The 26,532-nt window shown below is 46.3% G+C and overlaps 4 protein-coding genes across 6 annotated transcripts; 2 read left to right on the forward strand and 2 right to left on the reverse strand.

Moving 5' to 3' along the window:
• Window positions 1–808: 808 nt before the first annotated feature.
• Window positions 809–4,328, reverse strand: cct4 (chaperonin containing TCP1, subunit 4 (delta)). Its single transcript, XM_052083786.1, has 13 exons — window positions 4,042–4,328; window positions 3,741–3,793; window positions 3,574–3,663; window positions 3,367–3,475; window positions 2,834–3,098; window positions 2,622–2,754; window positions 2,377–2,516; window positions 2,183–2,279; window positions 1,943–2,053; window positions 1,718–1,848; window positions 1,194–1,428; window positions 995–1,108; window positions 809–915 (listed from the first exon to the last, which is right to left on the reverse strand). The coding sequence occupies exons 1-13, from the start codon at window positions 4,145–4,147 to the stop codon at window positions 901–903; spliced, it is 1,599 nt and encodes a 532-aa protein (XP_051939746.1). The 5' UTR covers window positions 4,148–4,328; the 3' UTR covers window positions 809–900.
• A 516-nt stretch (window positions 4,329–4,844) lies between these two features.
• On the forward strand, window positions 4,845–9,232 carry pus10 (pseudouridine synthase 10). Of its 3 annotated transcripts, none has more exons than XR_007966013.1 (17): window positions 4,845–5,562; window positions 5,793–5,990; window positions 6,180–6,266; window positions 6,371–6,405; window positions 6,473–6,587; window positions 6,836–6,897; window positions 6,989–7,034; window positions 7,101–7,165; window positions 7,244–7,329; window positions 7,435–7,560; window positions 7,641–7,697; window positions 7,761–7,837; window positions 7,905–7,960; window positions 8,041–8,158; window positions 8,353–8,544; window positions 8,637–8,736; window positions 8,805–8,909. XR_007966013.1 is itself a non-coding variant. In XM_052083788.1 (17 exons), exons 1-17 carry the CDS (start codon window positions 5,437–5,439, stop codon window positions 8,841–8,843), a joined length of 1,536 nt encoding a protein of 511 aa, XP_051939748.1. In that variant the 5' UTR covers window positions 4,851–5,436; the 3' UTR covers window positions 8,844–9,232. The 3 variants fall into 3 exon arrangements, 2 of the variants coding, with proteins under 2 accessions (XP_051939747.1, XP_051939748.1); XM_052083788.1 differs by having other exon boundaries at window positions 4,851–5,562; window positions 8,353–8,495; window positions 8,805–9,232; XM_052083787.1 differs by having other exon boundaries at window positions 4,848–5,562; window positions 7,641–7,837; window positions 8,353–8,495; window positions 8,805–9,232.
• Window positions 9,233–10,401: 1,169 nt separating this feature from the next.
• LOC127612934 (P2X purinoceptor 3-like) lies at window positions 10,402–19,995 on the reverse strand. The gene is made up of 12 exons (XM_052083795.1): window positions 19,754–19,995; window positions 18,836–18,971; window positions 18,698–18,769; window positions 17,286–17,355; window positions 17,089–17,182; window positions 16,842–16,919; window positions 15,246–15,387; window positions 14,372–14,508; window positions 13,509–13,602; window positions 13,368–13,433; window positions 12,135–12,212; window positions 10,402–11,813 (listed from the first exon to the last, which is right to left on the reverse strand). Exons 1-12 carry the CDS (start codon window positions 19,945–19,947, stop codon window positions 11,688–11,690), a joined length of 1,287 nt encoding a protein of 428 aa, XP_051939755.1. The 5' UTR covers window positions 19,948–19,995; the 3' UTR covers window positions 10,402–11,687.
• A 2,301-nt stretch (window positions 19,996–22,296) lies between these two features.
• pold4 (DNA polymerase delta 4, accessory subunit) lies at window positions 22,297–26,310 on the forward strand. Its single transcript, XM_052083826.1, has 4 exons — window positions 22,297–22,411; window positions 23,254–23,337; window positions 24,134–24,245; window positions 24,853–26,310. Exons 1-4 carry the CDS (start codon window positions 22,312–22,314, stop codon window positions 24,875–24,877), a joined length of 321 nt encoding a protein of 106 aa, XP_051939786.1. The 5' UTR covers window positions 22,297–22,311; the 3' UTR covers window positions 24,878–26,310.
• The last annotated feature ends 222 nt before the right edge of the window (window positions 26,311–26,532 follow it).

The following is a 26,532-nucleotide window of genomic DNA, read 5'->3' on the forward strand; positions in this document are numbered from 1 at the left end:
ACAATTTGGAAGAAGCGAGCTCGCAGACGTTTCTTTTTTTTTTTTTGTCCCCCCCCTCCCCAACTGACTGCTCATTTGAATAGCCTTTGCAAAAATGGAGATGACTGCTCCTGACATCTGCGTCTTCATTTGTGTGCTTATTGTTATTTCATTCAAGATGAAGATTAAAGCCTTATATAAAAAAAAATCTGCCCTATGATTTGTTTAATGCAGGCATGTCCAAAGTCCGGCCCGCGGGCCAAATCCGGCCCGCGGTCGAATTTCATCCGGCCCTCGGCCCCTGTCATAAAATCAGTGCCGTCTGGCCCGCAGGTTGGGTGCAATGGAACACGTGTTGCATTGACTGAGGTCTCGTAGACTGGTGAGTGATGTTTCATAGAGTACTGCTTCCCTCTAGTGGCTAAATGAGTAATAGCATTCACTAAATGAGTAACAGCATTTAGACACTAGAGGGCATCACTCACGAGTTAACAAGACATCACTCCGTGTTCATATTGACTGATATGTCATATTTCAAATTCCTGTTTCAAATGAACCAAAAGAAATTCTTAAGATTGTTGAAATTAAAATAAAAATGGAAATGTGAAACAGACTGGCTTACTAAAATTTGCTGAACAAATTTGCTGATTGTTGTTCAATGTAAAGAATGTCAGCCAAGGTCGGCCCCCCGACATTTTACCGCATAAAATCTGGCCCCCTTGGCAAAAAGTTTGGACACCCCTGGTTTAATGAGCTTATTTTTTGGATGGCAGATCATAAAGCTGTTCTTCACCCCCCCCTCCCCCAAAAAAGTCACAAAGAGAGGCACTTGTGTCATTCCGCAAACAAAGTCTTTTATTAACTTAAGCAACCTATCAAGAGCTTCAGTAACCCGGGCGGGTCGGCGGCGCCTCGCCGAAATTATCGGGCGTTGACCTGCAAACGAGAGCGCGGCGGTGAGCGACGATGGGAACGAACGCAAACGTGGCGTGAAGGCGGGGGGGCTCGGTCCTACCACGTCGTCGATCTTGAGGATGCTGCGCACCGTCTCCGTGGCCAAGGTGAGGGCGCTGATGGACACCAGCAAGGGCTGCACCACCAGCTCCTCCAGGATGTTGGAGATCCCGCCCTGACGCCGGCGTGGACGAGACAACGCGTCAACGACATGCCGGGAGAGTGACGCTCAACGCCCGCCCGCGATGCTTTGCGTTCACCTTGCGCACGTTGATGCCGGCCATCTTCTCCCCCCGGGCGTGCCTGTTGCGCAGCTCGGTGACGGTGCAGATGGGGTTGAGGCCGGCGTTCTCGGCCAGCGTGGACGGGATCACCTCCAGGGCGTCGGCGTACGCCCGCACGCAGTACGCCTCCATGCCAGCCAGCGTGCGCGAGTACTCGGCCAGCCGCACCGCCAGCTCGATCTCGGGGGCGCCGCCGCCGGCGATCAGGGCCCTGCGGGGAAGGCGCCGACATTTCAGCCGCGCTTACTTGGCCGCCGCGCGCACGTGTCGCCAACTTGACGCGTGTGGGGGCGCCCCCTCCCTCGCCAGGCTGTCGTGAGAACCGGGCGAGCGCCAACGGGAGCGCGTCACTGTTCATGTGCCTCCACGTGTTACGCCCCGGCACCAAGGACACGTGCCGGGGCGCCTTTGAAAGGAGGGTCGAGAAAAAACCTCGGTAGACTCGAGCGACAAAGGCGGACATCTGTTGGATCGTTAGCGTAAGGAGAGCGGCGGCCGACCTCTTCTTGACCAGGCAGCGGATGACGCAGAGGGCGTCGTGGATGGACCTCTCGGCCTCCTCGATGACCAGCTTGTTGGAGCCCCTCACCACGATGCTCACCGTCTTGCCGGGGTTGGCGCAGCCGGTGATCTGAGGGCGGCGGAAAGGGGACATTTCCCCCCCCGCTTGGGTGAACGAGGGAGCGCGGCATTCAATTGTATCAATTTCCTGGCCGGGCGCGCACCTTGATGAGCTTGCCCGAGCCGTCCAGGTGGACCTCCTCCGCCATCTCCGCGGCGCCGAGCATCTCGGGAGAAAAGTGGTCGATGTGGGCGATGGGCTTGGTGCCGATGGTCTAAAGAGACAACGTCGTTCGACCGGTTAGCCGTTTGGATTTTGAACGCGTACGACAATAGGACAACTAAAATAAATGGAAATGGATTGCTCGGCGCACCAGCAGAGGGCGCCGGCCGGCGTCGCTCACCTTGCAGATGAACTCGATGTCCTCCCTCTCGATGTCCTTCGCCACCATGATCTTCATCTTGTTGAGAAAGTGCAGGGCCAGGTCGCTCAGGGCGTCCCTGCGCCGCAATAGAAAGGGGGCGGGGCTCCTCAACACCGAAACGCTCGCCCCGCGATGAGCGCGCGTCCGATTTCGGTTGGCGACTTTGGCCGCACCTGAGGATGGACTTCTGGATGAGCAGCACGTTGCAGCCGGCCTTCTTGATCTGCTTGACCATGTTGAGGATGTAGGCGCGCTCCTCGCGCAGCACGCGGTCCATCTGGGCGTAGTCCGACACCACGATCTGGTTGTCCATCTGCCACGAACCCGGCGGGGAACGGGAGGAAAACCAGAGCCGTCAACATCCGCACGCGGGGAGGGGGTGGGGCGCGGATGCCCCCGCCCGGCCGAGGCCACTCACGTCCGTTTTGGGCGCAGACAAGCAGAACTGGATCAGGCCGATCTTGGCTTTCTCCACTCGACTGACGCCGGCGCTCGCCACCTTCTGGGTCAGCACCAGGCCGTCCACCAGCTCGCAGTCGTCAATAGTGCCCCTGAAACGGCACATCGCGCCCCCAGTTGGCGGCAACGAACCGGACTTTTCGCCGTCCGCCGACGGGCCGCGCGGCTCACCCGAGCTTTTTGATGACTTTGATGTCCTGCAGGTCGACGCCGGTGGCGGTGGCGGGGTCGATGACGCGCATGACGGCGTCCACGCTCATGGGCGCCAGCAGGCTGGAATACTGCGACACCACCTTGGAGCACAGCGAGGTGGTGGCGCTGTTGAGCAGCGTCTCGCGGTCGCTCAGCTGCACCGGCCGGCTCATGGCCGTCAGCACTTGCACGCCCTTGTCCACCGCCTTCTGGAAGGACTCGGAGATGATGGTGGGATGGATGCCTGCGGGGCCAAGCGTCGCATTTCAAAAATCAAGGAGCCGGCGAAGCGGTTCCACCCTTGGACAAATACAATGGCCAATGGTCTCCGTTCGCAATTTCCTGTCATCGGGTCCATTCATGGACGCCTCAAACATCCTAGCGCGCATCTGTATCGGCGAGCACTCGAGAGAGACTATCGGCGCCGATAAGTGGCTGGGAAAAAAAGAAAAATCAGCAAACGTCGCTCGGGAACACGGAGCGTTTTCGCCGCAAAATCTTTCATTTCTGACCTTTTTGGAGCAGTTTGGAGCAGGCGTCAAGGAGGGCGCCGGCGATCACCACCACCGACGTGGTGCCGTCGCCCGCCTCGATGTCCTGAGCTTTGGACAGCTCCACCAGCTGCAAAACACGTGCGCCGCACCCCGTCAGCCGGGTCGGGGTGGGGTGGGGGACAGAGGGGGGGGGGGGGGGCAACAACGCCTCGGGGCGGAACGTACCATCTTGGCAGCGGGGTGCAGCACCTGCATCTGCTTCAAGATGGTGGCCCCGTCATTGGTGATGGTCACGTCTCCTTTCTCGTCCTGGATCTGAAAGCGAGGAAGAGAAACGTGGAGTCACGGGCGCCCAAGAGCCACTGCAGAGTTGGCGCGACGCCTTCACTAACCATCTTGTCCATTCCTTTGGGCCCCAGGCTGGTTCTGATGGCGTCTGCCACGGCTGGATCAACAAAAGGCTTCCATTATCAGACGCTCCAGACTTCAATCGTCATTTATTCATGCAAGCAAGCGATCGACCGCGCAGAACGAAACGACATGTCGTCATGAACGAAGCCTTCGGGCCCGAACTGAAGACGTACAAAGACCGCTTGCAATGACTCTCGCATCGGGACGCGAAACAGTCTCTAGCCCAGCCCGAACTGCGACGAAACCTTCGCGCTCTTCAACACTCGGCGGGATTTCGACTACCTTTGGCGGCAGAGATGTTGCTGAAGCGGATCTGAGCCGGCTTGTCGCGGTCCACGTACGCCCCTCCTTTGTTTCTGCCTCCGTTTGGAGCCTTCGGCGCAGCCATCGTGACTTGATACTCGGTGGAAAATGTCGAGGGGGGCCTTCACGACAGGAACGACGAGTCCCCGAGATTAAATGTGGTCCCTGGGTTTGGGATGGAAGAGGATTTTCGGACGTCCAACCGAGCCAATTCGGAAGCTTCCAGAGTCGCCGTGAGGAGCCGAGAAGAGGGCGCGTAATGATGACGTCGCGAGACAGTACTTGCCGAGCACCGAAACAACACATCGCACTCGAGTCGAGATACGGTCACACTTTCGCCGAACGTGTGCGCCTAGTTGGGTAGGGAAAGCAAGTGGCGATGAACTGCATGTTTTGAAAGGACTAGAGGCAACTAACACTTGATTTAATTTTTTTACGAAATGCATTAAGCAGTGGCGCCCAAATTTCGTTGCATGGAATACAATGACAATAAAGGCGATTCTGATTCTGAAAAACAAAAACTAAATGAATGTGATTGAATATGTGATGTCCAAGGTTCCCCCGAAATAATTGGAGACCATTTAGTGCGTGTGCAATTTGAGCCTCGTCGGTTAACACATTCAAAATGTAGTTTTCACAGCCACACTCAATGTTTACTCCGACTTTTGATTTGAACTCTACTAGTTTCCAAACAACGGACAGTGAATGTGAACAGCGTACTGGATATGAATGTCAAGACCAGCGAATTCTTTGCACATTATATCGTTTGTGTCAATTTAAGAAATAAAACAGCGGATCTCCGCGGAAAATTGCCATCCCTGCTGTCGACGACGTCCTGGAAACGCCTGTCGGTCCGGAATGGCGGCCGTATGAAATCGAGCCGCTCCGGTTCGATTGCGAGGCCTGCTCGGCTTGAACCGCGACGACCGGAAGAGGTTTTGCCTCGCGTTTGGGTACTGGCGGACACCTCGAAACGATTGTGATTTTCTTGTCAGAGAAGCGTGCTTCGTTTGATTTGCCTGCCGGTCGCGGTGTGAGCGCGCGCTTCGTCAGCCTTCCGGAAGGGGGTCACTCGGCGCTAAAGCTAAGGTACCCCAAGGACGAGCCGCCCGTCATACACCGCCGACCCAAGTCCCAGTCGCGTCGTCTTCCAAATGAAGCGTTTTTAAGAAACCCCGCGGTGAGATTCGCGCTCCTTACAAGACCACGGATCGATCGACGAAACGATCCATCGGACTTCTGTCGAGATTTTCGGATTGTCGCGCCGGACGGCGTGTCGGTAGGCAGCAGACGGAATCAGCTGTGTGTCTGTGTGTCTGTGCCTGTGTGTCTGTGTGTCTGTGCCTGTGTGTGTGATTGACGTGTGAGCAAGAGATGTTGCCCCTGAAGGAGAAAGACAAGGTGATCGTCGGGAAGCTGTTGGCGTGCGGCTGCTGCGCTCGCTGCGTGCTCAGGTTCTGCTGCATCGGAGTCCCGGACGCTTACAGGCAGGGCCACCGGGTACGCAGCACCGCAGACATGTAATATTAGGATGATTATGATTTTTGGGGGCGGGGGGAGGGGGGGCACGCACCTTCCTTGACTTGGATGAAAACATTCAGTTCAGACTAGAAAGAACTCCGTCATTGGGCGAGATGCTGCAGGTTGCATATGAGCCGACGTTTTTTGCTTGAAGAAATTGAGTCCGGCGACTTCCTTCAGCGTCGGAAATGTGTTTGCTGTTGGAACAGGAAACGCTCAGGGAACTTCGAGCCTTCGTTGAAAACCACAATTGGCAGAAGAATGTTGCCCAATTGGAAGCGCCTTGCAAAAGAAGCAGACTGGAGTTGGAGGAAGCGACGGGCGAGAGCGAGATCGAGGACGAGGGCGTGTGCGTGGTGTGCTTGGGCGTCCTGCAGCACCTCAGCGACGCCCCCCAGGCCGTGCAGGTCACACACACGCACACACATGCGGAAAAATGTGTCTTCAGGGCAAAAAAATGCTTTATTCATAATACAGGGATGGCGATTTTCCGCGGAAATCCGCCGTTTTATTTCTTAAATTGATCATTTTTGTGAATGGTCGAAATCCGTGGGAGGTTTGAAACGCAAGGCGGCCGCCCTGTCGTGTGTTCGCAGATCGCCGACGCCATCAAGAAGGAAAAGTACCAAGTGGACACTTTGGTGCTGTCCGTCTCGCTGCCTGCTCAGATGTGCGTGCGCGAGGTCAGTGTGCGCAGAAGCGCGTCGACAGATGGAAAGGGGGGGGGGGGGGCAAATTGTCCTTGTCTGCCGCGGAGACCCCGCTGATGGCCCTTTTGCATCCGCAGCACTCGTGTTGGCTTCACGTGAAGGAGGACGTGAGGTAAAGACGAGCGCCGCAAACGGCCGCCTCGATGGCATTCTGACCGGCGCTCGCCCCGTCTCGGCAGAGCCAAGTGCGGCGCGCTGGGTCGCCGCGACGTGATCCAGGTGAAGGAGGCCTTCAAGTGGATCATGCAGGGCCCGCTGGCCCGGGAGTTGGGCGCCGTCGCCGTGGCCGCCAAGGTGAGGGGCTATCGTCGCGCCCGTTCCCCCCCCCCTTCCAATTTCAAAGCCATCAACGCAAGAAATCGTAAAATGAATTTAATCCGATTTGCACGTTGGCCAGCGACGCGCACCGTATTTCGTCTCAGGGGTGGGGGGGGGGGGGGATTTTGACTGGATTTTGGCTTCGGTCGATTGAAGGTCAGAACATTTGGTGTGGCAGGTTTGAAATTTGTTGCTCAAATGTTTTTTCGTGTGTGTGTGTTGAGAGCCCCCTGGAGGTCAGCGTGTGTTTCGCTCACCCGGAAACCGACGCCGACTGCCACTTCCTGTGAGTTGCGAGCACCCTTCCGTCGGTCGCGGCGGCGGCGACTTTTGTCATTTCGTTTAGTTTATAGTTTTTTTTCTCCCCCTCCTTTCAGTGCGTCCGCTTGTCCCGACTGCTTCAAAGTCAGCAAGAACAAACAGGTGAGCTGGCGAGCGTCGCGTCGCGGCGTCGAGAATGGCCGACAAACCCAAAGCGTATGTGTGCAGTCGGCGTTTACCCGCATGGCGGTGGCGAAAGCTCTGGAGAAGATCCCGGATAACAAATTTCTCGAGTAACTCCACCATCTTTGGAAGAGAGGAAATTTGCCCCGCCCCAAACGCCGCTGAAAAGTTGTCGCTTTGTGTGTCAGACGCTCGCCATGTCCGCCGTCCCGTCCGGGCAGCGCCTGCGCGCCGCAGGAGGTCCGGTGCGTCCACGCGTCCGTCTTCGTGGCGGGTACGCGGCCGGCGGGACACGTCGGGTGGGGGAGGGGCTGGGGCTGGGGGGGGCGACCTCCCTTTTTGATGGTGATGGTGTTTTTCTTTTGGCGGCGTCCCTCAGGGCGCTATAACAAGTTCTGCCGAAGTCTGCCGCAGACGCCGTGGTTCATCAACGGCCAGCGGCGGATGGAGTCGTCGGTGGAGGAGCTCGTCGCCGCGCCCGTGCTCGCCGCCTTCGGAGCGCGAGGTGAACGAACCGTCCGTCTGACGATTGTTGACAAAAGGCCCGCCGGGGACCATGCTCTTCTTTTTTTGCGGGGGGGGCAGGATTTAATTTCTCGTCGTCCGGCCGAGAGGACGTGGACGTCCGCACCCTGGGAAACGGTAAACGGCGACAGACCCCCCCCCCCCCCCCCAATTCCTCCTCGTCATCGTTCACCCCCCCAGGTCGACCGTTTGCGCTGGAGCTGCTGAACCCGCGCAGGAGCCAACTGAGCCCGGAGAGCATGAAGAACGTGCAGCAGGTGCCGCGACCGGTCGTCGAGCGCGCGCGTCTTTGCGGCCGTCGGCCCACGACCGGTTCTCTTGCAGGCCATCAACGCGTCCTCGCAGAAGATCCGAGTCCGAGATCTGCAGATGGTCAGCAGGTACAAAACCGCGGGCGAGGAACCCCGATTTCCTTTTGCTGCCGGGGGAGGCGTGGCCTAACCCTGGTCCCAATGCGTAGAGACGCCACGAGTCGTCTGAAGGAGGGCGAGGAGGAGAAGACCAAGTCATACCGAGCCTTGGTGTGGACGCAAAAATCCATCCGGGAAGACGACGTCGCCTTCATCAACCGCATCGAGGTTTGACGAGAAACGTCCGCGACAAAGGGCCGCCATCGAATCGAAACGTTCTTCTCGTTTTCGGGAGCAAACGCAAACATGCTCGCGAGTACATTCCAACCGCAGTCGATGCGGATTTGCCCGTCCCCCAAATGCGGACTCCGCCTCGGCGGTTCCTCGCTCGCGCACGACTGTTTGTGTTTTTGCGGCCGCAGGACCTGAAGGTGGACCAGAAGACCCCTCTGCGGGTTCTGCACCGCCGCACGTTGGCGGTGCGTCAGCGCCTCGTCCGCAGCATGAGCGCCGACTTGCTGGACGAGCACCACTTCCGGCTCGGCCTCAAGACGCAGGCCGGAACGTATCCTCGCTCTTGACTCCGCCTTCCTTCCAATGACTCCGCCTCTCGGGTCAGGCTCCAGGCTTCGGCGCCTCCCGACTTCAAATTATTTTGTTTACTTTTTGTTCAAGTTGTTCTCCTGAAGTTTTCCCCCCCCCTCAGCTACATCAAGGAGTTTGTCCACGGCGACTTTGGGCGCACCAAACCAAATTTGTGTCAGCTCCTCGACACGCACACCGACATCCTGGAACTTGATGTGGAGGTACGTCTCACGTTTGGGCTCCCGTTCCTCTCAAATTGGAATTCTCGTGTCCGTTTCCCGTCCCGCAGTCCGTAGACGTGGACTGGCCTCCCGCCCTGCCGGACTAAGCTCGGACTCTCACGGGCAGCGCGGATCCAGTCGAAACGGGGCCGAGCCGCAGCGACGCCGCCTACGCGGGGTCGGGCCCAACCAGGAATCCGGCGTCCTACGCGCAGATTTGGAAGCGCCGTCTCCACTGAGTTTGTGGCACGTCTTGAAGCTCTGGCGTCCGACTGCCGTCGCTGTGAATTGCACGCCTCTTTTCTTTCTTTTTTTTTTTTTTTTAGACAGGCGGGTACTCTCTGCTACAAACGTCGCTAGCTTGTTGCGAAAACGTAATGCTAGGCTAACACAACTAGCGCCATTTGCGCGCAAACACTTGGGCAATATCAATCGAAATGTTAGAATGCGGCAATACAACAAGATGGGGAATTGCTCACTGTCATCAAAAAATGAAGAAGAGAGAAAGTTGAAATGCTTTTGTTTGAATTGAAAATAAATACTAGCACAGCAAAGCAAGTCCACGACTGGCTTCTTGCTCTCACGTTTTGGTAAGAGAACAAAAACAAACAAAATGGGGAAGAAGACCCCCCCCCCCAAAAAAAAAAGACTTCAGCTCATGAATCGGTCATCATCACGATCCAGAAACCTTTCGACCGGGGTGCTTTTCATATTTTTTTGAAATACACAGACACACAAATTACCCCTGCCCCATTTCCTCCTCCCACCCCTCGCGATCCACTTGTGACGATCGACGTACTGGGCAGCCCTGATTAGACAATACGGTGCCATTTTGAATGCCCCTCTCTTTAAACTCTTTTGTTAGGCAAAATTTCAGAGCCCAAGTGTTTGGTTTTTCACTGCTTTCACTTTGCTCAAACAAGTAATAAATGTCCAAAATGCCATAAACGGGGACAAATGACATCGGTGGGCTCAATGATTTTTGCTTTTTCAAATTTTGGCTCTCTGATTATCAACTGAATATTTACCGTTGGATTTTCTAGGCTTCATACATCAGCAACGTGGGAAAGAAGGTTTAACAATCTGGAACATTATCACACATGCACAGTTAATGGCTGTTCGAGGTACGGGAAGTCTCTCCATCCAAACAACATACAAATAACCGTAGTGGTTCATGCACCACAGTGTCTAACTCACTTGTGTCACAAACCACATTGTAGCTATCGTTTCACTCAGAGGGCTATTTATGACTGTGAAACGACTTAAATGTATATACAGTAATCTCATCTCATCTCATCTTCCTAACCGCTTGATCCTCACTAGGGTCGCGGGGGGTGCTGGAGCCCATCCCAGCCGTCCTCGGGCAGTAGGCGGGGGACACCCTGAATCGGTTGCCAGCCAATCGCAGGGCACACCGAAACGAACAACCATTTGCACTCACACTCGCACCTAGGGACAATTTAGAGTGTTCAATCAGCCTGCCAAGCATATTTTTGGAATGTGGGAGGAAACCGGAGCACCCGGAGAAAACCCACGCAGGCCCGGGGAGAACATGCAAACTCCACACAGGGAGGCCGGAGCTGGAATCGAACCCGGTACCTCTGCACTGTGAAGCCGACGTGCTAACCACTGGACTACCGGGCCGCCCATTACACAGTAATCATCTCATCCTATTACAAGATATACAAACAAATTGATGGATAGTTTGAAATTAGAAGTCCAGAAAAATTGAATGTTCAACAATTGTTTATTTTCTTTTTAGAAGCGCTTTGAACAAAAATCATGACTATTATAAAATTATTAAAAGTGAAGACAGTTTGCAATTTTGAGACAGATTTTCACCTTAAACTTGAAGTAAAGGCAGATGAGTTGCTCTAGCAGTGGGATATGACCCCTGGGCCATGAGTTTGACACAGGGAAAAAAACGACTACTACCACCACTACTACTAGAGTAATTAGTAAAAGTACTGGTAAGTTAAAAGTCAAGTAACCAGCAATCAAACCTTTCAATTTCAAATTGGTCCGCAATCCAACTTTTTAAATGTCACTTTCATTTCGGATCTGCTAACACAATATACAGTATTTCAAGATAAACTACTTCACACGGAATATACAGTAAATGCTTTCAATAGAAAAAGTAAATTTGTCATTTTTAACAATAGTTCATGATAATAGACGTCCATCACAATTGAAATCAACACTTGCCCCTGTCTCCAAAAAGTCATTTGGCATTCTGTTGGTTTCCCTTAATGTTTGGCAAGCATTGTCCTGGACCTGATGCATATGAAAAATGTCTTCAGATTATTGAATTGACCCTATATAATGAATATATGATGACACAAAGGTAAAAATGTATCCGTTCTTTACTGTAGGAATAACACTAATCAGCATGACATAGCAAATCTATTAAGTGAAAGTAATGTTACAGCGGATATGATAAATATGTACAGTAGAACATCGGTTTACAAATGTCATTTGTTCTTTGAACACGTTCTGAAACCGAAATGTTTGCAAACTGAGGTAAGATTTACCATTGACATTAATGGAAATGCAATTAATCCATTCGAGCTGCAAAATAACATTAATTTTACCTTATTGCCACCCATCGGACGCTTAGCGTCACGACAGTGGGCGTGTATCGGCTAGCCCGGACGCTCAGCTTTTCTACGTGATTGGATGATCTGTCAGGCTGAATCCTTTTTGATTGACAGCGAAATGAACCAATCACCGATCTTTTGGTGTAGGCAGCCGTGGGAGCGTTTTTCAATTCTCATACCAAGGTTCTACTGTAATTCCCTTATGAAAAACTAAAATAAGAATTATTTTACACTACTGATTTCCATTTCTGAAAAAAAGACTAACTTTCATCATGCAAATATTTTGGGATATTTTTCAAATACATTCTTTATAGATTTTTTTAAAAACCAACCCCTCATTGGACACTCTCATCGTTAGCTGTAATGTTCAATGGAGTAAGCTCCGAAGTCACTGGGCTTCATAAAACTTTCATTTTGTTGAAATGAAAGCTGGCTGCGATAAAGCCTGTTGTTTAGAGAATCCAGTGAGTTGTCCGATACCTGTAACATATGAGGCAAATTAAGGATACAAAGTTGTGCAGTTACATGAACTCAACCGTAGGACCTTTTTGGAAGAAACATAAACAACGTCTTTCAAAAAAAAAAAAAAAGATGACATGATTCATAATTTTATTGCCCAACTATGCATATTTAATGAGTATCGGTGTGCTCTGTTTGGGTGTGGCGATTGAAACTCGATCCCTATGTACTGTATGGAACCAGTTTTAAAAGATAACACACCATTTTACACAAATGTCATATTATCTAGTCCAAAACTCTCAGACCTGCATCTACAACACTCACAAAATGTATTCACCTTACCTCTTCAAATTTCTTGGCCTTGTACAGTGCTGCTCCCTTCAGAAAGTTCAGCAATATTATGTCACACAGCACAGTACCCTAAATAAAAAAATGCTAAATCAGCAGACGATCACAACTTGAGCAAAGCACATCATTTATTACTGCAGAGCTCACTTATTAAGGAAACAAGGTCTCCAAACATTGATTACATCTGACAAGTGTTTAGTCAATTCAAGAACACACAACACAAAAGAGCTGCCATAAAATTTATATTTTTAAATTTTCACATGATGGTTGTTGAATAGATGACTTAAGTGTTCGTGTTGACTTTTTCCCTCATATTACGCTGCATTCGTGCAACAATGAAGTCGAGGTAATTACATTGATAAAATGATCTCAATCACCCATGATTTGCACATACAGTTGTTATGACACGTGCCTCCAAAATCATGTGGAATGCCATTTCATTTCATAAAATGCAACAGAGATTTAACAAAAATTTAACCGTGATGTTGTGGCCTGCGGACGTTGTATCGGTCTGTCGTGGTAAAGAAGGAGCTGAGCCAAAGGGCGAAGCTCTCAATTTACCGGTCGATCAACGTTCCAACCCTCACCTATGGTCACGAGCTATGGGTCGTGACGGAAAGAACGAGATCCCGGTTACAAGCGGCCGAAATGAGTTTTCTCCGCAGGGTGTCCGGGCTCTCCCTTAGAGATAAGGTGAGAAGCTCGGTCATCCGGGAGGGGCTCCGAGTCGAGCCGCTTCTCCTCCACATCGAGAGGAGCCAGATGAGGTGGCTTGGGCATCTGATTCGGATGCCTCCTGAGCGCCTCTGAGGTGTTCCGGTCATGCCCCACCGGGAGGAGACCCCGAGGAAGACCCAGGACACTCTGGAGAGACTATGTCACCCAGCTTGCCTGGAACGACTCGGGATCCCCCGGGGAGAGCTGGACGAAGTGGCTAGGGAGAGGAAAGTCTGGGCTTCCCTGCTAAAGCTGTTGCCCCCGCGACCCGGCCCCGGATAAGCGGTAGATGATGGATGGATGGATGGATGGATCTAATCTTCCACTAGATCTAATCGTGGAAGGTGTTGGAGCGCTCCGGATGTGTTATGGGCCTAAATCAGTGGGAATGCTGTGAATGAAGGGTTCCCACCAGTTGACCCCAATTTGATGTTTTTTTCCTCTCCCACTCAAGATAAATGATCAGTCTTAGATTTAGATTTAATCTATTTTGTATATTGTCACACTCACCACTCCGATTGAAGTAAAGGCTGCTACCATGTTTATAAGTGTGGGAATCATGTTGAACTTGCCTGCCTAAAATGGAAAACATTCATAAATGTCATAAAGAAACATCTTTTTAGCATCACCGAAGTGCATGAACATACTCACATTTCCATTGACGAGTACATCAAACCTGATAGCATAGGCTTTCACCAGTGTACGATACTCAGTCCCATTTTCCATCTTATAATATTTGGCAAACCTCCAATAAAGAAAACACAAATCTTGGGTTATATGAAACAAATTAGGACTCATGATTCTGTGTGTCATGAATTGATCATTTCATCATAGACTGTACTGACCTCCAGTCCTTCAAATCATTTCTTAAATACTCACCTGATCCACAACGCTATTAACACCTTTTAATCTCTTTCATCCACCCATTTCTGCTTTGTTTTTCTTCTTCTAAATGGGTTTGTTTGAAATCATGCCAGCATCCAATAATATTATGTGGCTTGTGTATGTTTTAAACTGACACTACACCTTTTAATTTGGTGTGTCGTAGGGTCGTGAAAATACTGTATATGTGTTTTGTAGACTTGGAATAGGCATTCAACCATGTGCCCCAGGGAGGACTCTGGGGAGTGCTGAAACCCTAGTCTAGTTTGGGTCTAGTTTGGTGGCCTCAGTATCAAGTTTGGACGCCTCTCTCGTAAGGTGTTCTGGGCATTTCCCAGACACTCTGCAGAGACTATGTCGACTGGCTGGACTGCAAACACCTCAGCATCCCCCTGGAAGACTTAGATGAAATAGCTGGCAACAGGGAAGTCTGGGAAAGCTGGTGCCCCGGTGACCCGATCTTATATAAGCGGAAGTGGATGAATGAATGGATGAATCAAGGTATAGTTCAAATAACATTTTATGTAACTCTTGATGTAAAGGAACTTTGAAAACGCTCAGTGAATATGTTTCTTTCAGTTTAATCTGCATTTATTATTATTAAATATCTTCCTGATCTTGAATCTAAATACCTGAAATTGTAACCAACTGAGACAGCATTCTTCTGCGACATTGCATCCAGGCGGGTGAATGAATATGAAGGGTTGCACTGGTCATCTGATTTGTCCAAATCACACATCCAGCCAATCTTTATTCCTATCACTCCTCCCTAACAAGGAGTCACAGGGAGAAAAAAGAGTCATATATACTCCACGAGATCCTGATACGTACATTGCAGTGTTGTAGTCCATCCCCCCTGATGCGCAACGCTCAGTAAAATCTGAGCGTGGTGTGGTGAAGCCTATCCCAGTTGTCTTCAAGCGGTAGGCGGGTTACATCCTGAACTGGTTGCCAGCCAATCACAGGGCACACTATATGTGTGTGTGTGGATACGTTCATTCATTCATTTTCCGAACCGATTCATCCTCACTAGGTCGCGGGGGGTGCTGGAGCCTATCCCAGCTGCCTTCGGGCAGTAGGCGGGGGACACCCTGAACCGGATGTCAGGGCACATAGAGACGAACAACCACTGAGGGACAATTTGGACTGTTCAATCAGCCCGCCATGCATGTTTTTGGAATGTGGGAGGAAACCGGAACACCCGGAGAAAACCCACGCAAGCCCGGGGAGAACATGCAAACTCCACACAGGGAGGCCACAGCTGGAATTGAACCTGGTACCTCTGCACTGTGAAGTCGACGTGCTAACCACTGGACTACCGCCCCGTGTGGGTGTGGGTGTGTGTATTATATATATATATGTTCAAATAGTTGTATAGGAAATTCCATATGAGGTATTTGTAGTCATCGTCCACACACATTGTTGAGAAGTCACGCAAATGGATCAAATACTGTATGTGAACAATGTGAAACACAGTCACAAGGAAATGCATTTAGTGCATGTTACCTTGTCTGCAAGCTTGGTGAAGTTTTGCTGTGCATAGCGGACTACATCTCCCACTTTGAAGATAGGGCAGTAAGTATTGTTAACCATGTCGAAGTTACATTTATTGATGTACTTGCCAGTGATGGTTGGGAGGAAATTGCCTCTGCACAGAGAGAAAAAAATATACTGTGACTCATTATACAGTCAGTTGTGGTACAATATTTCTAGCAGGGTTAGGTTTGAGCAGTCCAGATATCCAATACAGTGGTACTTCTACTTACGAACGTCTCTTCATACGAAATGTCTCAACAGGAAAATATTGCCCCTTGTTACGAAAGAAATTTCACGGTACGAAAGGTAAAAATACAGTATGGGCTGCTAGTCGGAGCTCAGAGTTTCTTGAACACAACATACTTATAGCTGCTCTGCCATTGACTATTATCGAGCATTAACCTGGCATGTCATTGGCGTGCAGATAGAAAGATATGTGTTTTAGAGGTAAGATAGGGCCTAAAAATCCAGCCCGACCCGACCCGGCCCGTGGGTATTAAAGCCTGACCAATTAACGAGCTCAAAGGAAACCCCAAATTTCACATTTTATTTGTGAGGACTCAGGAGGAGGAGGGGTGATTTATGATAACAAATTAAAGCCTGTCTTTTGTAAACGAAGGTGTGGACCGTTTGGAACCTCCGCTCCATTTCCCACGTCAGGCCTCCAGCAAAGCATACCAATCTCATTCTTCAGCTTTCTCTGATCAATGCTAAACATTTTTAGTGATCTTTTTATAATCATGAATTCGAGTCTAGTCAATCAGCTGTCTTGGTGCTTTTCGATCTCACTGCAGCTTCAGATACTGTGGATAATGAGATTTTATTATTAGGGGTAGAATTAGATGTTGTAATTAAAGACACTGCTCAGGAATGGTTCATGCCGTATCTCATTGGGAAACTTTTGTGTGTGTGTGTGTGAGAGAGAGAGAGAGTTGGCCCTTTTTCGTCAGCTCACACACGCCTTATGTGTCAAGTGCCCCAAGGCTCTATACTAGGCCCATCTTTTTTTCCCCTTGTATAAGTTGCCACTCGGTTGTTGTATGTTATTCACATCTAAAGGTGGTTCATTCCAGTCGTTTAAAAACTGTCTGAAAGATGTGAAAGATTGGCAAAATCTAACTTTCTGACGTTAAATGACACTAAAATGATAAAAAAGTGTTTAGTGAACCAGACCATGCCATTGACCTTGGTGTTCCTCACAGTTCTTGTACAAAGAATCATGGGGTCATGATGGACAATTCTTTTAAACTAGATAAGCAAACCGGTGAAATGGTAAAAGCAAGCTTCTTTCAACTGTGACTGGTTGCTCAAGTAAAATCCTGGCTTGCCTTCTGATTTGCATCTTATTGTTTCTTATGGTTTTTAAATTAATATTTAATTAGTATTTTCCATTGATTTTGGTGTCTCCCTCATCATTGTGTTTCTGCACAGTGTTATATTTTAATATATACAGCACTTTGGATAGTGTTTACAATGTTAAAATGTGCTTTCTAAATAAACCTTGAACTTGAAAAGTGAAACATTCATCAGAATTTTACCATTTCACATTTCATCACATCAACTTACTTTGTGTAGTTGAAGGTTGGAAATCGAATACTGTTTTTGATGAAAATGGTGAAATTTTCCACTTCCATCATCGGTGCGCTGACATGAAGGGAGAAAAATTAAATGAGTCCAATTGTTTGTGAGTGAAGACTGTTTGAAAAGTCACAGTTTGAGTCCCAGTCAGGAAAAAAATAAACTGACACTAGTTGATCGAGAAAAGCTAGTCAGGGAAGAAAACAAAGATGTATGCAACATTGCAGTAACTTACGTTTTTATGGTATCAATCTCAGCAGGACACCACCCTTTAATTTCACACGTCTTGACAGTGGCTTTGTAAGCTACACATCTCCCTGTGAGTATTCCTGAGCAACAAAAGAATAAACAGTCAGACAGCTTACTTTTTCACACTTTCCTCTGCATAGATAGATGCATCTATACACTCGAACAAAGAGATTATAAACTCACCATAACTTCCTGGCTTGTTAACAAGCCGTGTGCAGTTGCTATCATGGGTACAAATATATTTATCCTCACTCTACAAAACACAGAATTCCACAAAATTGTTAAAGGTGCATGAATCAACAAGAAACCAATAAATCTCAATTAATTTTAGACAGGCACCAGAGTGGTAATGTTGCACAGGAATTTGGTTTAAATTAAGACACAGGCTTGGATCTTGAAAACCTTGAAAACAAAATGGCTGGAGTGAAAAATCAAAAAAACATCCTGGTACTTTTGATTTAGGACTACAGAAATTAGCAGGCACATTCAGCAATTCGAGATCTATATTAAAAAAAAAGTCAATTTCAGCAAGAGTCTAAAAAAAACAAGAAGTGAGCTATGAGGTTTTCTTTTGAGCACAACGCTTTGCTTGAATTGTTGCCACCTGACTGTGGTTTCCTCGATACCCCGAGGACATCAGGCCGTGGTGGAGGAAAGGTGTGTCACGTCCCGTGTTTGCCAGCAGGGGGCGGGCTTTCTCTCCGCCGCCCACACACCTGTTACGCATTGGTCGGTGATTACTCTGCCTGTATTAGGACGCTCTGGCAGTCGACTCCCTGCCGGAGAATTCCACGCCGTGCCATTATTTCTCTCGCTCAGATTCCTACCTTGATTACTCGTTGCCTCCTAGCCTTGTGGCTGTTACTACGCGTCATTATTCTTCTCGTATGAAATTTATTCACTTGTCTAATCAGACCTTCCTCGCCATTTGTTTTCCGCGAGTGTTTTCGGTTGTTCGCTTTATTCCTTCCCTGGTCCTTATTTTGACCAGCGCTTTTTGTTATTTTTCCCTGTCGGGTATTTTGTGTTCTTTATTAAAAGACTCCCTTTGTTCTCTGACAAAATCCTTTTACGTGTCTGCTTTTTCGGGGATCCACCTCCTTATTTTGTTGTGCACGAAGCGATCTTTCCATCGCTTCGGGCACAACGTGACACGGTGGGTATCTTTAAGAACAATTTCAAATGTAAACGGTGCATAAACATATGAAAGTTAACTTTTTCTACCACATTTTTAAAATATATAAACAGAGATAATAAAATAATTAATCTTGCGTTGCATCATATTTTATCATATTGTATCCTCACAGAGTGATTGTATTATATCATAAACTGAGTGAATCGTATGATATTGCTAACTGTGGAATGTATGGTATTGTTGGCCGTATACTGTTTAGTTATAAACACCGGGCCTCAGTGTTGGAACGCCACACTAATGATTGAACCCCATGACGATGAAGACAGGTGCTACTTCACCCACTACCATTCACCACAAAACTGGCCTCTTCCATTGAACAAACAATGTTTGTTACCCATTCTTCATCACTTGAAATGACAATACTTCACCAGTTTCACTTATAGCAATGGCAGGTGCTGACCTCTGGACAGTATCCTTGAACTTGGTTTTCTGTTGTTATCAGTTTCGTTATGATGCAGAAGACAGAAGCTCCCTAAACAAATAAATGAGCACATCACCAATGTATGCTAAAGAATGTCAGCCACTGAATTTTTCATACCTGTGTTGGCGTGACATAATCTGCGACATCCATGACTTTGTCATTGTAGACTCCAAAACCTTTCACCTTTGTCATCACAGAAGATTCAATGGCCGTGTCCCTCACTTGATAAGCCTTTTCATAGACAAACACCCACCTGAAATACAACGTGAAAAAAACTGAACAGTGAAACATATTGACTTTTTTTCAAATTTGTTTTTGACATGTGTATAGTAAAAATGCAATGATAGATAAGATAAGAAAACCCTAATTAGTCTTGCAATGGAGAAAATTCCCAATTCACAGCAGCAAAGTTATGAGAAGAACAACAACAAAATATAGGAGCTGCTGGAAAGGCAGCCACTCTCATGACGCCATCTTGAAGTCAAAATAACAAAATAGTACAGAGCAATGAAATTCTTACTTTGGTCGTCTCCGTGTACTGATACAAATAATATAAAAACATACAGTATGAGCTATTTTAAACAGATTAAAGATTCAAATTGAAGGGGAAAAAAGTGAGTCGACTATATAAGGACGGTTTTAGAACAATAACAATTAACCCCCCTACATCGCACTAAATTAAAAAAAATATATATATATATAGAAAGCCTGCGTGGGTTTTCTCCGGGTGCTCCGGTTTCTTCTATATATATATATCATGGATTTTATGGTAAGTGAATTACATTACGAAATACATTTTATAACAGGTAACTAGTACCTAGTATCGGATGACATTTTTTTTTTCAAGTAACCCTTCCAACCCTCACTGCCCTTGATTGATCATACAGCGTATATCTATAATTGAATAGTTCTGTCATCTTTAGGCTCGCTGCTTGAAATACATTTGCAATATTATAACACATCTGCCATGTACTGTAGTTAGCAACATTGTACATTTATGGTTCGGATTTGTTGTTTGGCCAGATTGGCACTCACCCAATGAAGTAAGTAAAGATGAGGAGTTGGACAGCTCGGTTGATGATGCCGATCGTCCAGCTCTTGACAACCACTGACTTAGTGGTTTCATAGGTGAAGAAGTCAGTTATGCAAGACCACATGCCAGTACTGTGTGAGTAAGTATGAATACCAGGTGAAAAAAACAAAAAAAAAACAAATGACAATACAATCATGCAAACGATGCAGTGTCGATTAAATTAATAGCAAAGATTTTGCGGTATTTCAACTTTAGCATTACAGGTTTCATTCCCAAAATGACATTCACGATTTAATCAAAAACATAACTTCAAACCATTAACACCAACAGTGGTATCCAAAAATAGAAGGGGCGTATGACTTCGCAATTGCCAGCTGTTAATTTCCACTTCAAAGAGAAATCACTGGATCAAAGTCAAATTCATCTGTTTTTCATGTGCTTCAATACTCCAAGCGTCCAAACCCTCGAAAGCTGTTCCCTCTCTCTATTATTCCACCCTCACCCACTTTCGTCTAAGACACCGCCCTAAGGCTCACTCACCACCTTCACCAATCCGATTATCATCAGCATCATGTTTCCACTTTCTCTCGATTTTATGCTCTCATAGCGCAACACACACGAGCACGTACATGCGCACATGCCCGCACGCAATGGACCTGATTCATGACGATGCCTATGCACAAATTTGGGATTCATCAAAATCGTCGTACTTTAATTTGTACATACACTGTGAACACATTTTGAACCAGATCCTGCACATGCACAGTTAATGATGCATCGGCTTTCCCAAAAAACGTCAAACAAACATATTTTACCCAAACCGGAGTACCCGGAGAAAACCCATGCATGCGCGGGGAGAACATGCAAATTCCACAGAGGAAGGCCGTAGCTGGAATTGAACCCTGAGATTCTACACTGTGAGGCCAGTTGACCACCGGGCTGGCACTGTCATTTATAAACTAAATTATAATTTTGATTATAATTTAAATTATATTCTAAATAACCTTGAAGGGCACTTGTCATTACTGTCACCCTTGTGCTGTGACGTTCATGTTTGTAAAAATTTATCTGCATCCTAATGGCAGCATTTTACATTCAGTCTGTTGTGATGGAAAGGGACTATGCTGCTCTTCTCACTCGATAAAGCGAGGAAAGATCTCGGTAATTTAGGCCTCCGATTTTACAGCACACCTTTACAATGTATTGCAAGCACTTTTTGCTTCGAATGAAAGGGATGTAAGGGAACAGACATAATAAAACAAGAATAAAACATTTTCATAAAAACAGAATAAACATTATCATTAAGTATTTATAATTTTCAAGTACCTCCGCAGACTGGCCAAGGATAAGGAAAGGAGGAAGAGGAGAATACTTCCTTCTCAAATCAATGAGCATTTTTTTCCCGTTTGTTTTGGAAAAATTGATTTGTAAGAAAGAACAATCACACCAGTCGCTCAAAGCACTAACTACATTACCATGATCAGGATTCTCATCATCTGATTTATAATACATTTAAGGGATTTAGACGTCCACAGCTTTCAGTTAGGATTTTTTAAAAAATCTTTCCTTGGAACAACTAAATCCTCACAGGTTATATAATCAATTATTCTCTCAGTCAAAACATATAATTCAGGACAAGTTTCTAAAAACAAATTACAGTATGTTCGTGGCGTTTACCAAACCGGAACCAACGCGCTGCGAGGCTTTGTTTCCTTCACGACCGACGTGTACGTGGGAACCAAATAGACAACATTGTGGTCGGACGTATCGAGAGGAGATCGACAGATTCGACACAAGGAAGGACTCATAACAGGTAAGAACAGTCACTCACTGGTAAAGGTTAGAACGCGATTTCTTAGGGTGACACTGGTTAAATTCGCCCATAATAAAGTTGGGTGCGTCTGTGCGATGTTTTACTGCGTTCAAGTCAGATTTGACTCTCCTGCAATCAAAAAAATATTATAAGGGATCAATCACAATAATTAAGTCTTTCTCAACACTACGAAGGGCACCAAATACTCAAATAAATAAAAAGAACATATTTTTAAGAATGCCTCTACTATAAACAAATAAACACAAGTATTGATCACGTGATCAGAAATACATGACAAAATATCCAAGGATTCGACAGTGAAATATAGTTTTGAAACATGGTACAAACATTTTCGAAATGTTGTTATGATGCTGGCCTATATTTAAAACACAGGTACATGACATTTTCTGTATTCTACCTTAATAGACAAGGAATGTTAGTCCACTACATAAATATTTTGGACCCTCATCAAAGAAAGCGCAAATGGCAGTAATGCCGTGGTGCTACGGCAGAGTCAGCGACTGGTACCAGGCACGAGTCGACAGGGTCCAGGGTGTGTCACGACGGAGTAATGGCAAATATACCCTCCTCAACCCGTATTGTTTTGTGTTTTTGTTATTGTAAAGTGTCCTTGGGTGTTTTGAAAGGCGCTTATAAATAAAATGTATTATTATTATTATTATTTCTTGTCTTGAATTTGAATTGTCTTATCCCACTCCGTTTGTGTGTTACAGATCAGCCGTCAACATGACTACCAAGAATGGACTTATAACTGATTCATTCAAGGTGGTGAAGAAGGCAAGAAAAGTGGCAAAGCGGGATGAGAAGCCAGCTCCTCCACCACAGAGTTTGTATACTTTTCCTATTTGTCTGCTTTTTCCGTCAAGTTAAATGGCTGTTTTAGAATATTTTAATAATATGTTAATTTTTTCAGAATTCATTTCTCAAGAAATTTTGCAAACAGTGGTTCTTGTCATTTTGATAATGTCAAACTCCGGTGTTCAATTTGCAATGGGAGAACAAGTTGTTCTTAAATGACGCAAAACAAGACTTTACTAGTCTTTAGGTACAGGGGGAGATGGCACGGTGGTCGACTGGTTCGCACGTCCACCTTACAGTGCAGAGGTGCAGGGTTCAAATCGGGCTCATGTTCTCCCACGTGCCTGCGTGGGTTTTCTCCAGGTACGCTGGTTTCCTCCCTACAGCCCCAAAACATGCATGACAGGTTAATGCAGGGGACGGTAACCCAAAATGTTGAAAGAGCCATATAGGACAAAAAAAAAACCAAAAAGCAAATATGTCTGGAGCCGCAAAAAAATAAAACTTTTTATTTTTATCATTTTTTAGCTGTTAGCTTAGCGGGCTAACAGCTGGTACCTACTGTAAACAATCGGGTCACGCTAGCGAGCGGGTTGTCCGAACACAGTAAACGTAAAAAGATAAAATAAAATAATGGAGATGAGAAGAAACGAAGATGCCTCTCTCCTCCGCGATGTATACTGTTTATGAGTTCACAGTCATAATGGCCCTCCGAGGGAAAATGATGTGGCCCACAACAAAAATGAGTATGTCACCTCTGCTGTCAGTGTTCAAAAAGGAGTGGCCAGGGATTTCATTCTGCATTAGGTATAAAGATGACCTTATTATGCTTGAATTATTTCTGAATTTTCTCTATTGTATATTGAACAGATGCCGAAACTTCAATACGTCAACACGAAGAGCAACAGAAACTGATACAGTTTGACCTGGACTGGAGATTTGGGCCTAGTACAGGTAACCCTGTTATATTTATTCATGCCTTGGAATGCGTATTCATCAAAATATTGCAGATAAATGTCCCATGAAGTGGTCACAGATGAGCGGGTGGGAAAAGGTAAAAAGGTGCAGCGTAAAGACACGCTATGGCAGCCACTAGTCACTGCCTTACATCATGAAGACAAACGTAAGACGTCTCATGGATGATAACATTGCAAAAGTGGCAAGTGCAGTTACCAAGAAGGTGTACAAAATCGTGCCCACGCTGGCAGTTTCGAAAAATTACAAAACTAGTATGTGTGATAGTTATCTTGCATTAAAAAAAAAGAGATAATGAATAATTAATAAATGACACCGCAATGAGTGTAATTTAATTAAAAAAAGTTCTCTCATTCAACAGAGGTCAAGGATCATTCATTCATTCTGTAGTAAAATACACATTTACCACTTTTAAATGGTCGGTCATGTTGTGTGCAATGTCCCGTACTTTTTTTTTTTTTTTTCATGGTGCTGTCTTTTATGCATGTCCATGTGGGATGTCCACATGAACCGATGCTCGCACATGAGAAAGTATGTTCCTCCGTATAACTTTTGAAAAGATTCCACAAAGCAGAGAGCATCCTTCATAAAAAAAGTTCTCTTGTTGCACTGGCAAAAAGAATGAGCTGGTACCAACCCTGAGGAAGAATTAAACGAAAGACTCATTGAGTTAAACCACTCTCGAAACCACTCAGGATGTAAAAAAACAAAAATGTTCGATCCTGATTTGCTAAGCATTCTTTTTTTTAATGATCATACATGTTTCCTGCCCTAGGTATCAGCAGGCTTCAAAGATGGGACCGGGCAAAACTTCATGGTTTGAATCCACCCGAGGACATCAGAGAACTGCTGCTCTTAAAACAAAATGGTCAAGAGTACAAGCTGAGGTGAAATATATTTATGTGATTGTGTGTCCTGCGAAACACTTGGAAGATGAACATATTATTATTAATATTGTGATTATTATTATTGTTACTTTAACAGCATGTAAAAGACCGGAGGTAGGGGGGGGGGTGTACATTTTGCTGTCATTTGTCATTCGTCAGCAACCTGCACACCTATCCATCCATAATCGTCAGTTGTCAGAGATTTTCTCGGACAAAGTTAAAGAAATGACTCGGCACACAGGAAAATTGTCTTCAATATCGGCGGGAGCGGACCTCTGAGAGCGAACGACGGTTGTTGCTCCGCGATCACACTCAAAGTCCCGTCTCCGCGAGTTCGACATTTTATTGTAACATTTTTACTTTACTTTAAACATGATACGATTTAGCTCATTGATTCCTCTAACATCACTCCATCTATATTTCAAGCCAAACAATCCTGTAATTATCAGTCCGTCAAGTTAATTTTACCTCCACTTCCATCAGTTTAAAAAAATATTATTTTTTATTTATTATTTCCGTCCCTTTTAGTATGTTATTTGGAATACATTTTTTTTGATAGATTGTTGACGAGTCACACCTAATTGCAAACATTTTATTTGTTTTTCAGTTTGTGGAGCCAATATCCTCTATGATGATGAATCAAGATGAGGAAAACCTGAGCATCAAGGATTGTTTTGTTGGATGCATTCTTTGGTTTATGACAATGTTTGTCTGCGTGTCATACAGTTTTCTGGCTAGTTGTAAGTAACTGTCCCGTTGATCACCGGTGTCTGGTAATTCTTGTGCATACTGAAGGATTTTTGTTGCCATTTGCATTGCTTCCTTGCTGGATGGTGGCTTGTCATCAGGAGTTGAATCGATGCCTTGTTGTTTAAAGTTTCGTAGATTTGCGTCTTTCCGACTCCAAGTGTCTGCTGGATCTTTTTAAACTTTGTGTCCAATAGGTTTTTATTCCGCGTGAAGGATATTCCTTTCCATAGAATTCCGAGGATGGGAATATTTACTGTACTTACAGTATACTTGCATAATACTTGCAAAATACTTGATACCGAGAGTTCAAAAAGCGAAACACGACGAGGTCAATAGCAAAAGCAGTTTATGAGCAAGGAAGCGGCAAGGCAAAGGCAATACTCCAGTAACAGGTGCACAGCAGAGGGGTCCTTAAATACAGAGTGTAACTAATCATAGATTGGCATTATTATCCAACTGATGAGACATTACAAAAAAGATTTGTTTTTGAGGTGGAGTCATGTGGTTTATGTCACACTCACATGAAACTATTGAACATCTGCCATTTATTTTCAATTTTTATAAATATAATAATTACACTGGGTAAATATCATGTTTCAAAAAATGAGCGCAACAAATATTTTAAATCTTCAATTCGTCTGGAAGAAAGAAGTGAAAGGATAAATGGTTTGATGGAGACTGCAACACAATATAATCTGTTTATAAGTGAACAGACCCAATAATTATTCATTCATTCATTCATTCATCTTCCGAGCCGCTTGATCCTCACAAGGGTCGCGGGGGGTGCTGGAGCCTATCCTAGCTGTCTTTGGGCAGTAGGCGGGGGACACCCTGAATCGGTTGCCAGCCAATCGCAGGCCACACAGAAACGAACAACCATTCACACTCACACTCACAACTAGGGACAATTTAGAGTGTTCAATCAGCCTGCCACGCATGTTTTTGGAATGTGGGAGGAAACCGGAGCACCCGGAGAAAACCCACGCAGGCCCGGGGAGAACATGCAAACTCCACACAGGTAGGCGGTAGCTGGAATCGAACCCGGTACCTCTGCACTGTGAAGCCGACGTGCTAGCCACTGGACTACCGGGCCGCCCCCCAATAATTATATTGCCTTCAATTTGTTTTAATTTGACTTATTTTTGTGTTTATATGCATGTAGAGATTTTTGTAAAAGGATTGTGAATGTTCTTTTTCTGGTTCTACTGTATCATAAAATGGACGTTTGTGAAGAAGGCTATTTCTATTCGAGAACGTATGTAAATTGAAGATAAATAAAGTTTTTGGGAGAAAAAACTATAACTCCCTATATAAACACAGTGCGGTGACTGCGGTTGCGGTTCCGAAATCATGTTCAATTACGAATTAAGGACGCCCCCCCCCCCCCAAAAAAAGACAGTCAACCGAGTTTTTTTTCCTTTTTTGGTCAACCGAGTGTCAGGTGGCAGAGACGCTCTCACGACGTCATCTCATGGCGCAATCTCCATTTCTCTCAATATTGGAAAAATCATAACCGATGTTAACGAGGTTGAATCAC

The sequence above is a fragment of the Hippocampus zosterae genome, chromosome 13, assembly GCF_025434085.1.
Source record: "Hippocampus zosterae strain Florida chromosome 13, ASM2543408v3, whole genome shotgun sequence".
Classification (NCBI taxonomy): Eukaryota; Metazoa; Chordata; class Actinopteri; order Syngnathiformes; family Syngnathidae; genus Hippocampus; species Hippocampus zosterae.